Source organism: Biomphalaria glabrata, chromosome 15, assembly GCF_947242115.1.
Source record: "Biomphalaria glabrata chromosome 15, xgBioGlab47.1, whole genome shotgun sequence".
NCBI lineage: Eukaryota > Metazoa > Mollusca > Gastropoda > Planorbidae > Biomphalaria > Biomphalaria glabrata.
In genome coordinates this window covers 7532427-7547224 of record NC_074725.1, presented here as the reverse complement: position 1 = coordinate 7547224, position 14798 = coordinate 7532427, and the positions used below count along the sequence as shown (strand labels likewise).

Sequence of the window (14798 nt, the reverse complement as noted above, 5' to 3'; positions counted from 1 at the left end):
AGTAATATATAAATTGTTTAATAAGAGAATAATAAGAACACTTACCCTGTCAAATAAGAAAAATAAAGGCAGAACTTACTCTAATAAATAAGCTACATAAGTAACAACACTTACCCTTATAAACGTGAAAGATAAAGAACAGTTCTTGCCCGATTATATAAGAGAAACTTTATCAATAGGCTTACTTTAACCTACGTAGTCATTTTAATTAGGGAGATTAATTGTAGCACTTACCTTTACAAAGATTAGATTGAAAATAAAATACGCTTTCAATCAGATGTGAACTATAAATATTAACTCTTACAATTTGAAAAGGGAAAACTAGTCTCTGTCTTTTTGTTAAAAGGAAAGTTAAAGGTTTAATATAGCCTAAAATATGCCATATCGGCGTTAGTGTGTGGTAGATTAAATACTTGACCAATCTTTTAAGGAAGAAAATTGTTGAGGACAGCTCTTCCAGAATTGAAAATTATAATAAGTAGCACTTACCCTATCACCTGGTTCGCCTTGTGGGCCTGTTGGTCCATGATCGCCTTTTTCTCCTTTAGGTCCAGGTAGACCTTCGGGTCCTACGAAGCCGGTATGGCCCTGTGGTCCAGAAGGGCCTATTGATCCAGGTACACCCTGGGAAGAAAACAAAATGAGTTAACATAGGCAAACGAAAAAAAGAGTACTTCTAGTTTGAACCATAAATAAATCATTGGACGTGGGAATGCGGAGGGGGGGGGGTGAAAATGTAAAAGGTAGACGAGTCTGTGTGTTTCCTTTTTTTTCACAGAGAAATAGGCCAGACATGTCTTATAGTATCAGGCCAAAGTTTAAAGCATTTTGAGTGCGGTTTTAATTTTTTTAAAACAGAAATACAAGGTAAGTTTCGTCCTCTAACTTGCAATAAGAATCAATTTAAATACATTAATTTTCACGAATGCTTCAAATTTCTGTTGTGATCATCCATTCGGGCTTATTATTATTTATTAACATTTTAATTATTGTTTTAATTATTAATGTTGTAATAATACTTACAAAGATAACATCACAAATGAAGAGATGAAACAGGATTAATACAGCAATTGGAAACCAGGATGCCCTGCTAACTACTGTCAGAAAACGTAAGGGCTCGCAAAGACCTTCTTTCAGGGAACAGTACCAGGAAGAAGAAGAAGAGGAAGAGAAAGTGATGGGAAGACATCGTCAAAGAATGGACAGACCTGTCAGTGAATAAAATTCTTTCCAAGGCAAAGCACAGAGAGGAATGGAGAATGACGGTTGACGGTTCTTGTATGGTGCCCCAACGGTTTAAGAGACGAACAGTTAGGTGAAGGTGAAGCTAATAAGCAATCATGTCACATTTCAATGACGAGAATTCAGACTGACAAAAAAAATCTAACTCCCTGGATCTAGCTGACATTTCGTTAACATTTTTTTAAAGAGGATTGTTGCAATTCCACTTATTAGCTTTCAAACTTTTCATGGGTACAAACTGGGAAGACAAGAATTTCGAAAACTGCTCTAACGATTTTCCTAGAATTTTGACAATTTATGTATATCTTTGGGGAAAAAAACTAGCTAATTTGTCACACTAAAAACTCTGATTTGACCGCAATAATTTTAAAATTACTCATCTTAAAATAATATTTGGCTTTTTTGAACTCGCTTTTAGCGGGTATTTCCGCATTTGTCTCAATAGTTTATTTGTTTACAGTAAGGAGTCCAATAAATGGACACACATAAGCATTTTGCACACTGTCTTATGTGGAAATTAGCTGGACTGTAAAATTAGAAGACATGATTGTGCAAGCTCATTAGAAAGATTCCATGCATGACTACTAAGAGTTGAAAGAGATTATCGTCTGATAAATTCTCTATCCAGACGATAAGGTTTAACTTGCACGCATTGGTCTGCAGTTGGCAAAATTCACAATACACAATCATTGTATTAATAATATCTACAGCTCAGACAATGGCGGGGGAATTCACAGGGACAAAGCTTGTGGACTCAATATAAATCTCAAGTCAGATTCCTGCACAGGTATTCTCTTCCTGTGAATTATATTTCTTACAAATGATTGCTAACAGTCACATTTTAACGTGGCACATCACTTTCCACATCTATGCAGCATAGGGTAAAGAGAAAAGTGCAACAGAAGCACCTACAGACCAGCTTAAGCATCAGTTAAGTTTTACTATGTTGACAGCAACTGACTTCCAATAGTGATTTCGGGAAAACCCTAGCAGATGACTGCTTCAATTTCGTCAGATGCAACAATATGTGTCCTTTATAGCCACGTAAAGAAACACTATCTCCAGCAAATCTTTTGGAAACAAAGACATGACAATGCCTTCGGTCAAAAGCTGCGATTTCTTTCAGAAAACATTGGACAAGATCCAGCTTTTATATTCCTTGCCAAAATAAAGATTGATATCTTGACAGATAAAGCCAGTGTAGATAGGTGAAAGGAAGGTCTAGACTATATCTAGATAGAACTCATATTTAAGTCGAAAGACATACAAGTAGACATTTTAATGCTGGATATAGCAAGAAGGATTTAAGTTTTTGAAACTTGCAGAAGTATGAAGTTTAAGCATGATAGTATCTTGTATTAGAATGCATATTTTCGATGACGATATAGGCCTACGTTACTACATATTTGACATTTTTTTTGTATATTGTAGTGAATAAAAGTACAATTTATTTCACTCGAGTGGATTTGTTTGACTTTAAATTTAATTATGTTTGACATTTTGCAAACGCCTACATGTGAGATTGAACTATTTGAAATTATCTCTCAAGCTTGCAAGAACAATGCTATTTGTTTTATACAAAGCTTCTATCATCTCACTCCTAATGTCTGTCTGTCTGTCTGGTACAAGTTTGATACACTTATTTTTCCCAATTACCACTTTCGTATCAAGTTGAGACTTTGCACAATTATTATTGTCCCTAAGAAAAAGTGAATCAATAAAAAATTAGCCAATTAATTAATTAGTGGTAATTAATTGATTTTAGTTTGATATTGATTAAGGGAAATAAATCTTAAAGTACTGATAGATATGGCTGTAAATGTACAGTTTTCCCTTATACAAGCCTTTTTTTTTTTTTAAAGTATTTTTAGTGTTTGCATGTTGTTTATTTTGCTTGTTGTTCATTTTGCTTGTTGTTTATTTTGCTTGTTTAGAGCCAAACGAACGAAAAGAAGTATACTATCCATCATCTTACCCTGCTTCCTTTTTCACCTATGCATTTACATCCTCCGACTACCGTGCAGCCACCACATTCTCTTGGGGTCTCCTCTCTTTCATTTTGAGAACTACGTTGCTGAAAAAAAAAACAAAGAAACACATGAATCGTAAGTCGAACAGTGAATGTTTTTAAACACGCATTCATTTTTTGTGATAATTAAAAACAAAAAAATTCCTTTCAGACGAAATGATCTACAAGAAGGTTTACCTGCATATGTTGCTCATTGCCAACTAAGGTGTAGTATAGACAGTACAATGACTAGTTATGTTTACTCCTACTAAATCGTAATAACAGATCTTATGTACTTATTAGAGCTGGTTATTTTATAAAGACATCTTCAAAACCGTTGAAAGTTTTGTATTTAGCATAACCTTATTGAACCCAGGACCTTCGATCCAGCAGACAAGTGGTCTAGCCTCTCATTCACCTCACCCAGTGCATTTTGCATTTTTTAGGACTTTAGGTGGTTTAATGGTAAGTTGTTCAAATGACACAAAACGTAGAAACTCCTAATTTACATAACATGCACGCACACCCATCCAGACCCAAAACATGTTTTAGGAAAACGCCTTAGTGCAAGCAGTTGTGATGATTAACTTTAAGGTGCCCTATCGCGTTGGCAGTGCTAAGGTGTGAAAAACAAACCATTTTATACATCACATATCAATATAAAATTTGGTCTCTTTCATGCATATCACCCATATATGCGTGATCAAAATATGTTTTTAAGATGAAACAATCTATGCACTTTTATGATAGACAAAAAGAAAAATAGCACTGAAGTTACAGGTACCGAGAAATTATGTGTAATAATGTGTATGTCTATTTATTGATGTTTTCTTATAATAGATTTTATTTCTGTTTGTGAATTCTTGTTGTTTTTTTTATGCACAAACTGTAAGACAAATTTCTTCATGGATAATAAAGATAATTATTATTATTATTATAGGTATAGACTTTTGATCTTGCATTAATGCCTTTCGTTTGATACCTGGTCGAGGCTCGCCCACAACTTTAGATCTAGTTCAGCTAAGTATGCTGCAGTGTTTCTCAAACTTTTACTAGTGACGCCACCAAAACAACAACAACAAAAAATTACGTACCCCCCCCCCACACACACACACACACAATTATTTTATACAACACAGTTTGAGAATCGAACAGTAGTGTTGATGTTCTATTATTAGTGTACATGAAGAGTCATGTAAATGTAATGAGTATCGATTGAAAAATGAGAGAGACAGACAGATAAAGAGGGAGGGGTAAAAAATTCTAAACTTCTCAAATTACCTCACTCTCTAAGAATAAAACAAAATTTCACTGACCTATATTTAATAATTTGGAGGCCATAAAATTTGGAACTGTGTGCATCCCATTCCACGTCTAATCGTGTAAGTAGGCTAGATATTAGGTAGGTGTTCATCTCTTAAAACACACACTTATCTATTTAAATTCATTTTAAACTAGGTCTAAGAGCTAAAAAAACGATAAATGACTATAACTTTTTAAATTCCCCAATTCCACACGAGGTTCATTTAATATTGTTTCGAAATGATTACGACCTATTTCGACATACAATTATTTGTTATGTGGTTGACATAGTTGTTTAAATATCTTCCCTGCATATATAGAAAAAAAGTCACATGTATTGGTTAAAACCAGTTTTTTTTTAATGTTTTGTGTCTACAATAGATAGGTAGATAAATATATAGATATAAAGACGGATGGATAGATAGATAGATAGATAGATAGATAGATAGATAGATAGATAGATAGATAGATAGATAGATAGATAGATAGATAGATAGATAGATAGATAGATAGATAGATAGATAGATAGATAGATAGACCCAATACTTTACTGTAAGCTTATCTATAAATATAAGTAGGCCCTATATATATCTTCAAAGGAATAAACAAAGAGTGTTTAAGACTACCCGGATAAATTGTTTAGGGATGTGTGAAACAGTGAAAAGGGACATTTTTTTTTGTGGGAGTTGTATTCCGCTGACTATGTAAATGGGGTGAGTCTTGGACTTGCAGATTGAATCAACTTGGTGTGTGGGATTCGTTATTTCTTGACTCACCTCCTCGACGAATGGGGGAGCACGGTGCCAGCACACCTAAGCCAGGTGTTACGACGTGTGGATGCAGGCAGAGGGCGTGATGAGGAAAAAGAGATGGGGGGGGGAGGGGGGCACTAGGAGTGGGGAGGGGAGGGGCGTATGCTGAGTAAGCGGACATGAAAATGCCAGACAACCTGTCTGAGGTCTGCTGCCTTTAATAACGGGGTGACCCACTTGTTGAATAGTTCACTTTTATATTCATGAAACAACCAAAAAAAAAAATTGTGCACCCTCATACTTAGAGTGATTCACATACATCAAAGGTTCTCACGTTTCTGTTTTCATTATTAGTATTATTATTATTTCACTTTCATGTGTGTGCTTGAGTGCGAAAGGCATAATGCCGTCTGCATTGAAAATTACTTATGTATGATCCAATCCTAACAAATAGTGTCAAGCTTTTGGGCAAAAATATCAGAATCTCCCACGCCAGTGAACTATTATTGTTTCTTTATTTTATTCATTAGTCTGTTTATCTTATTATTATTGAGGGGGAGTCTTTTTTTTTTTTTGTCAAGATCATTTAGTCTAGTGTCTTTTTTTAAAGCCTATCCTGGTAGACAAAATATGACTGTAGTGGTGTTAGGTACTTCCAGGTCATTTTCAGAAGAGCAAAGGTGGCACAAGTGCAGTCTCTGGCCTTCTCTTTCCAGAAAATAAACCAAGCCTCGCTTAAGCATGATTCCGCTAGATCTATAACCCGTTTTCTTTTTCCCCCCGGATCTTGGCAAAGTTGTGTTTTTTTTTATCTGTGTGGGTAAGTAAATATCGAGAGCCCCCTAGATCTACGTATTCCTGCAGTCTTTTTTTTAAATTATTTTATTTCTCTTCACTCCTATATCAAGACCATTATTTCTTTTTTTTTTTTTCATCCAATGCATTCCTTTTCATACTTTTATTTCACTTCACTTTTCTGTCTGTCGTTATGTCTGTCCGTTGCGGAGCGGTGATTGCGGAATTGGCTGTTTGAAATGACAATTAAATGCTCGACTTTATTCTATACAGTTGGCACAATTTATTATTTCTTGGGTACAGTTCAATCACAGATCTAAAACAAATTTGGAAAATCTGAAGTGTGAACGCAAGTGAAATTTTATTTTGCACGTCGCTGATATTGCTTCATTTGAAGATTACATCCTAGCCACAACCCCCGCAGGACGACGGGGGATGGCGGCGGTTAGAGTTCAAACCCAGATCAATCGAGACGACATTCACCACACGTCCAGGCTTCCATCCATTCTTTGTTGGGGAAATTATAGAGTAGAATTTTAAAATAAATGATAGGATTCTCAACTCAAAGCGCATTTTTTTTAATCAACTCATTGTGTACATAAAATAGTTAGAACAGACATTATAGAGTAGATCCGCGGTACACTTTTCTGCCATTTCTTCCTTATCTCTGAAAAATATGTATCTCCCCTTTCCCAAATGAATCTGTTTATTCGCAAACAAATTCTTGGAAAACGTATTTATACATTCTTCGTGGATCATGGTTATTAATGTTATCTCGTCTGCCAGTGTACTTTAGCAGTCGTGAGTGATGTGGATAGAAGAGGTCTGCAACCTTGACTTTGTTTGCTTGAACAAAAGTGTAAACAAACATAAAGCTGGGTATTGTTGTTTGTTTTCATGTGTTTAATACTTGTTGAACTAAAGGGAGCGGCTCCAGACAAGTTTTAATTTATTGTGCAAGACGTGTGTCTGCCGGTAGAGTTGGGTGCACTAAAATTGGCTTAAAACAGACTAATTGGCAGCAAGAGCAAAATTATTTTAATCGGTAGAGATTGCCAGATAAATCAAGAAGCTTGTGGTCAATGTACAATTTAATAAACGTTCATGTGAATTTTTTTTTCTTATAAAAACGTTTATTTTTTTTTAGTATACATGTAATAACTAAATTCCTTAGCCGCTAATTGGTTGAGACTACCTGATAAATTTAGAGAAAAAAGGTCAAGATATAATTTAAAAAAAACACGAAATGAGAAATGTTAAATAATTATTAATAATTTTCTTTAAAGTTATGATTACTGTGTTTTAGAAGTTAAAAAAAAACAACAACAAAAAAACTGCTATCTTTTCCCTCAGTGGCCGCCGAGTCCTTGATTCAAAATGACACAAATATATATTTGTTTCGCATGGGATTAAATGAGAGTTGTCTAAAAATAGTATTGTTTAATTCTTCATATATTATAACATTGGAAGGTCAACCCCATCCAAAAAAAAAAAAGGCACATGTACCATTGTCTAGAAAGGTACTACAATATAAAACAAAGCAATGAATGTCTGCAAAGTCGATCCCGTAAATTTCTAAAGATCTTCTGGGTAGACGTCACTTGGTTATTTCATAGAAAAGAGTTGCGTGGTTATCTCAATGAAATGGGTCGAGCGGTTATTTCCTAGGGTGAGATCGCTTGATTATTTCCTAGGGAGGGGTCGCTTGATTATTTCCTAGGTTGAGATCGCTTGATTATTTCCTAGGGAGGGGTCGCTTGATTATTTCCTTGGAAGTGATCGCTAGATTATTTCCTAGGAAGATTAGGTTATTTCTTACGAAGGGTCTCTTGGTTATTTCCTGGGGGGGGGGGGTCCACGGGTTTATTTATTGGTCAGGCGCCGCGGGGTTGAGAGTAACTACCGTAAAGGAGGTATGTATCTCCTCATCATCATCATTAAACTCCATTTGAGTGAGAGCTGGAGAGGCTCAAATCCTCTCTTGCAAAAGCCCTGGACAGAAACCCTGCTGTCTTACGTAGAACATACATGTCACCATACAGGTCGCGAAGGATATCAGCAAGTCTGGGACAGTCAAAAAGAATATGGGACACGGTTTCCTCTTCTTCCCCTCAGCGGAGGCACCGTGAATCAAAATTTGGCCATAGCCGTAAGAAGTATGAGCCAACAGGACAGTGGCCTGTCCTGTGTTGTACTATAATAGCCTGCTCAGGCCTGGACAGCCTCCACCACGGGGAAGTGCAATCAGACTCCACGGGCTTTTTGAGACTTGTCCCAGCACTTAAACCACTTTTCCGTTTCTGTTTTTTGAATTATAGCCAGAGCATAATGAAGACTCGCAGCCTGTTCGGTGGGTGGTGTTTGCCCTCCATGGTGGGCCAAGGAGTCTGCAATGTATGTGACTCGGTACCCACTGCATAATTACAGGGGTGACATAGCGTTGCTTTATGTTGCGTCAGGCCATGATGACAGTGTCGATATTGGGGGGCCATGGTTCAGGGCTTTGCAAAGCCTGTAGTACATGTTTTGAGTCAGTGACCACAACAATCTGTGTTGCCCTAAAAAATGTCCCTTGCCGAATTGAGAGTCAATGACTTTTAAGGTGTCACAGACTGCCATGGCCTCCGTATGAAAACTGCAAAGACTACCACATGGTCCAAAGATTTTGACTGAGAAAGAGCCTGCTCTTCCAGAATCTATCGATGCCGACCCATCAGTATACGCAAAAATGGCACTGGGCTTGAAAGCATTAATGGTCTCCAGTCCTAGGTATGTATCTAGCGAGGAGTTGTCGCATGCTTAGTATGAGAACCTGTAGGGCAAGCTTCTCAGAGTTGCATTCTTAAAATATGCTATCAGACGACTAAAAATGTTGAAAAGAGATTGTAATCTTGCAGTCAGTTTTTTTTTTCTTTTGAATAGCAAGGAAGTACGCGGGACTGATTTTTTTTTTTGACTAGCAAGGAAGTACGCGGGACTGATTTTTTTTTTTAAATAGCAAGGAAGTACGCGGGACTGATTTGTTTTTTTTTTTGACTAGCAAGGAAGTACGCGGGACTGGTTTTTGCTTTTGTTCTAAACTATGTGAGTAGAAAAGGAGTGGGAGGGAAAGTCCTAATTCATTTCCTTTGAAGTATTTTTGTGACATGATTTCCCTCGTATCTCATCACGCTTTCTATTACGAAACGACGACCGATTCAATACAGTGATTCCCATCCCCTTGCATGGGTGGAGGCGCATATACATTGCCCCACATGTTACGCAAAAATCTTCAATTTCAACGGAACAGGGAAAGAGCCTCCTTATGCACCCTAGGCAGCAGTTTCGACGTGCCGGAAAGCAACGCGTTATGGCCCGGAAGTAACCCATGGGTCGTAGGTTGGGCCTGACTGCCCTAGTAAATTGGTCCCCTGCCTGCCAGGTGGGCAGCCTCTTTCACTATTTCAGTCGAAATTCTTTTATAGCCGGACATGGATTCTATCGGAACAGCGTAAAGTAAACGAGATTGGCAGGTGTAGATAAAGTCTATATGTATACAAACACCAAATCCTTTTCCACTTCCTCTAAGTTTTTTTTTTTTTTGGTTCAATAATTAAATTTCCTTGTTTAGTTCTTCAGATTCAACATATTCCAATTCATTAACATGGCTACGAGTGAACTAAAAACTGAATTTTGGACAATCAATTAATGAGCTTTAAATGTAAATCAAGTGAAGATTTGATAAAGAAAAACGTTTTGTCAGCCCCACCCTATATAAGACAGAACCAGTCAAGACATTTCTATTATTAGCCAGTGAACTTTGTTCCTTCAAGCTTTCACCCCCCCCCCCCAAAAGGGGTGCCACACACACACACACACACACTTTCCCCCCCACATACACACATTGGGCTGACTTTTACTCCATCTCCATTCTTATTCCCATGCTCTTTATTCCTTGGTTTGAAAAAAAAAAGAACTACTTCCGGCGGTAACGTAATCATAGAAAAGGGTCATTAGAATATTACGCCTACCCTTGCGTGGGTGCGACTGATGAGTTAATCAACTTACACAGCGAACATCATTTTCGTGGGACAAATTAGATGTAACCATCCTTTGATTACAAGATTTCAAAATATTACTCTATTAATTAGACAAGCATTTCTTCAGATAAAAAGCAGCTTGTTTGAATGAAATTTGTTTTTAATATATTTTTTGTTTGTTTCAAGGGAGCTAAATTTGCAGACGCTAAATTAAAAATCACTGCGCGCAGCACTTTTTATTTTCATTTGGCTGCCAACATGACGACTTAGCATTAAATGCCAGGTTGGCAACTGTTTTCAATATAATAATTAATATCGTCCCTGCCAATTCAAAAATGACGAAATCACTGCTACCATTCAGCAGTGGGTGTTCTTGTCAAATTCAAACTTAGCTAAAATCAACTATTTTAAAACCGGTGTGTCTTAGCTCAATTCCAACAATAATCATCGAGCCTCATTTGTGTAAGACATTATACTGTGACTATATCTCCTCTGGAGAACAAACATTATGCCATAAATCAACTTCTCGGCAAGAAGCTAGTAGCACTGACCCCTAGCCCCAGGTTTGAATGGCGAATGATTTAAGAATTGATCGTTGAGCCATCACAAGGACCAACAGCCTTGTCATTTCCTCAACAGAAGCCATACACCCACTAAAGCTGGATGATACATCTCCAAATTCTGAATTAAATATCGCAGCATACGCCCGGACTCGAATTCATTACCTCTAGTAACCAAGTTACAGAATTAGAGGAAATCAATTCTGGATCATGCATCAGACTTTGGATGGGGTATGAGCATGATCTTTGAGAGAGATATCCAGAACCAGATTGGTGTCTCATCATATAAGTTTAGTTTGGCAGCTCTTTTAAGTGTCCAGTAAACCTTTGACTGAAGGAACTGTGCATTACCAGACTCTCTTTACAGTACCAGCTGCTACATTCCTCTTAAACTGGAATGTCTCGCTTATCATAAAAAAGAAGCTACGCTTTTTATAGCCAGAGTATAACAGGACCACCCATACAATAATTAAGTTAATTAACCAAAAAGCTGCCTCTTCATCTCCACTAAATCTAGATCAAATGGTGAGGAAATAAAGGTATCAAAAATATTTTTTTTTGTAATTATATGACGAACAAATTACTCCATAAATACACATTAAAATAACTCGACAACTAAAAAAGAAGACAGCTTGATAATAAAAAAAAAAAACAGTGTTATATTTTTCTTTTATGGAAACAAGGCCAGTAATAAGGAGATTACTTCCTAGTGCTGAGACTGATAGAGAGATAGATAGATAGATAGTATTAGATAGATAGATAGATAAGATAGAGATAGATAGATAGATAGATAGATAGATAGATAGATAGATAGATAGATAGATAGTATTAGATAGATAGATGGATAGATAGATAGATAGATAGATAGATAGATAGATAGATAGATAGATAGATAGTATTAGATAGATAGATAGATAGTATTAGATAGATAGATAGATAGTATTAGATAGATATATAGATAGATAGTATTAGATAGATAAATAGATAGATAGTATTAGATAGATAGATAGATAGATAGATAGATAGATAGATAGATAGATAGATAGATAGATAGATAGATAGATAGATAGTATTAGATAGATAGATAGATAGTATTAGATAGATAGATAGATAGATAGATAGATAGATAGATAGATAGATAGATAGATAGATAGATAGATAGATAGTATTAGATAGATAGATAGATGGTATTAGATAGTATTAGATAGATAGATAGATGGTATTAGATAGTATTAGATAGATAGATAGATAGATAGATAGATAGATAGATAGATAGATAGATAGATAGATAGATAGATAGATAGATAGATAGATAGATGCAAGCACTCTAGCCTAAACAGATGAGTCAGCTGGCCTAGTATTTATACAGACACAAACAGCCTCCCCGTGACATTATATGGATGAGGTGAAGAAAGGGAGGGTACGACTCACGTGCTTTCTGTTAAGGGTGTGTTTACATAAAAACCTGACTACACTCTCCAAGCCTATAGAACATCTTTTACTAACCGGCTACGCCCGATATTTCGATCCTGATTCCAATTGGTTCTAGACATATTCCACATATTGCGTCATATTTTTGTTGTTTTTGTTACATTTGTGTGTGTGTCGATGAGTTCAAGTCCATACTAGTCATTTATTTTTTCTCTTTATTTTTCAATGAGAAATAAAAATGAATTTTAAGTGCACTAGATCTACATTATTTGAACACAAAGTTGATTTTGTATATAATTATATTAGGTTACTTGCTAAGTTCAAATTAGATTCACGGATCCAAAGCTTTAAAAATAAACACAATTTAGATTCTGTTTTTTTTTTTTATCAGAAAGATTACAGACGTTACTTCAGAAGAGAAGATAATTACGTCCTACGCCTATCCCTGTGTCAAGCTAGTCATGCATGTTAATGACTTAAAATCTGAAAAGTCGTTGGTTTTCCTGGCTGAATCAGGCAACCCATTCCATGCTCGAATCGCACTAGGGAACTATTAATACATATGGGTATACATTTAAACCCATTTATTATAAAGCTAATACCAACTCACTCTGTCTGTCTGACTGTTTGTCTGTCTGTCTGTCTGGACAAAAGTTTGTACACGTTGTTTCCCCTACACCCAATCTCGGACCAAGCTGAAATTGTGCACAGTTGTTTCTTTTACCTGACAACACAAGAATCAATTTAAAAAAACAACAATTAATTCATTAACTATTGGTAATAAATTACTTTATTTGGTATCTCAAACAAGGGAAATAAATAGTACTTGACTGAAGTGGTGGTATAAGCTATATTACTTAGTCCCCTTCATAGATTGTCGTTTGCGGCTTATTACAAAATTTAACTACATGACTGACCCAAAATAAATTGATACACTTAATAATAAGGCTTGTCTTCGATTCCGAAGATTAGTGAGGAGTGCAGTATTTCCCGTGGCTGCGCAGCCCCAGCTGTGACCTACATATTTTGCCACAACCAGGGCCAGCATAACCATTGTCCGCAGTATCTAATTGATACACTTAGTCACTTAATATAAGATTTTTTATTATTTTTTTTTTTTATTTTGCTTGTAACGTGCTTGATTCTATCGAATACAAGGTTGTTGTGAATAGCATCTTTCTCCCTAAGACATAACATTGTTATAATATATAGGGCTACTAGACCTGTATCCGGCTTCGGACATATCATACTCTTTGATTTCAAACTTTGGACGTACAGTGTTCTTATAAACTCATTACAATCGGGAAACACGTGACCGTGTATTAGAAATCATTAACTCTTTCTCTCCTAATTAACGATAATATCGTTGATTTGACCCCATTAAATTCAATTAATTTTTTTATTTTATAAACTTTAATTTTGTGTTTTTATAAAAAGAGCATGCATTCTCCTATAATTCTATACCAAAAGTAACGTTTACTTATCAAACAAAGATGTTATTGAAGTTTGATCATAACATACAAATGTGAAAAAAGAAAATTCTGTCAGAACAAGGAAAATAATTACGGAGGTAAAGAGTTAAGCTAAGAACCGCTGGAAAAGAAAAAAACTAGAGCATTAGCAAGAGCTTGTTTTTAGCACTAATTGATATAGAAGCTGCAGACATAAGAATGCTACTACTGTGATTCCAAAGATTGCACATAATTTAAACAACGCACTCTAGCATTTATTGTGTTCTTGCGGAGTTTTCACTCATTGTACATAGATTTAGGTGTAGGGTTTTTGTTATAGTAATATCTTGAGGCGGGGGTAGTTCAGGGGAAAGAAGGGGTGGGCGAGCTTATAATTTGAGCACACTTGTAAAATTCCCCGAGACCAAACCAACGATAACATGGCATTTACAGCTCATCATCCTGAAAGGGGCTCTGAGTGCAAGATGCCCTCACGTCGAACCGGAAGCTGGACCTACCGGATGGAATGTATGGCAGAGCGCTCTGTGGAATTTCACTGCCGAAGGTAGGGAGCCTGGGAGGCGGGCGGGGGAGTGTTGGAGCTGGGTGAGATGGTGATCCGAATAATCTCTTAATTAGTTTTATAGCTTCGTCTCAGTCTGCACAAAAACCGTGGTTTAACTATAAAAGGGAGGCTTAAGACGCGGGATAAATTCAGGCGAAAACCGTATTCCAAATATTTCACCTTTTTTAGATTACATAACTTTTTAATTTATTATTATTATTTTATAAATTACGGAGGTAAAATCATTGGCAAAAAACAAACCCCATTTGGGCAGTTGTTTGAGACAAACATCTACAAAAAAGCTAACAAGATCCTCGAAATAAAGAATCACACTTTGTGTCAGGATTTTGTGATTTTACCATCACAAAAGAGATACAAGACACCGATAGCAAAGACAAACAGACACAAACACTCTTTTGTTCCCCTGGCAATCAAATCATTAAATAAGAACAATCTGGTATAAACTTTGTCACATGTAAATTATGAGTGAGTCTGGTGTGAATGTACACTTTGGTTTCTTATAGTTATAATGTTTTTTGTTTGGTGTAATGCACAAATTGTAAGACAAATTTCCTTACGGATAATAAAGATTATTATTATTATTATTATTATTATTAAATAGCATTAATTCGTCATATTACTGTATTATGTAATTTCTGACACCAAAATGAGG

At 36.0% G+C, this 14798-nt stretch overlaps 1 protein-coding gene across 1 annotated transcript in view; it reads right to left on the bottom strand.

Annotated features, from left to right (window-relative positions):
• The window catches only part of LOC106057173 (collagen alpha-2(IV) chain-like), an 84220-nt gene that overhangs the window by 57405 nt on the left and 12017 nt on the right, over window positions 1-14798 (bottom strand). Inside the window, exons 3-4 of the mRNA XM_013214264.2 lie at window positions 3218-3316; window positions 490-624 (exon numbers count right to left, since the gene is read on the bottom strand). Of these exons, the coding sequence (XP_013069718.2) occupies window positions 490-624; window positions 3218-3316 (234 nt within the window). The remainder of the gene's footprint in view (window positions 1-489; window positions 625-3217; window positions 3317-14798) is intronic.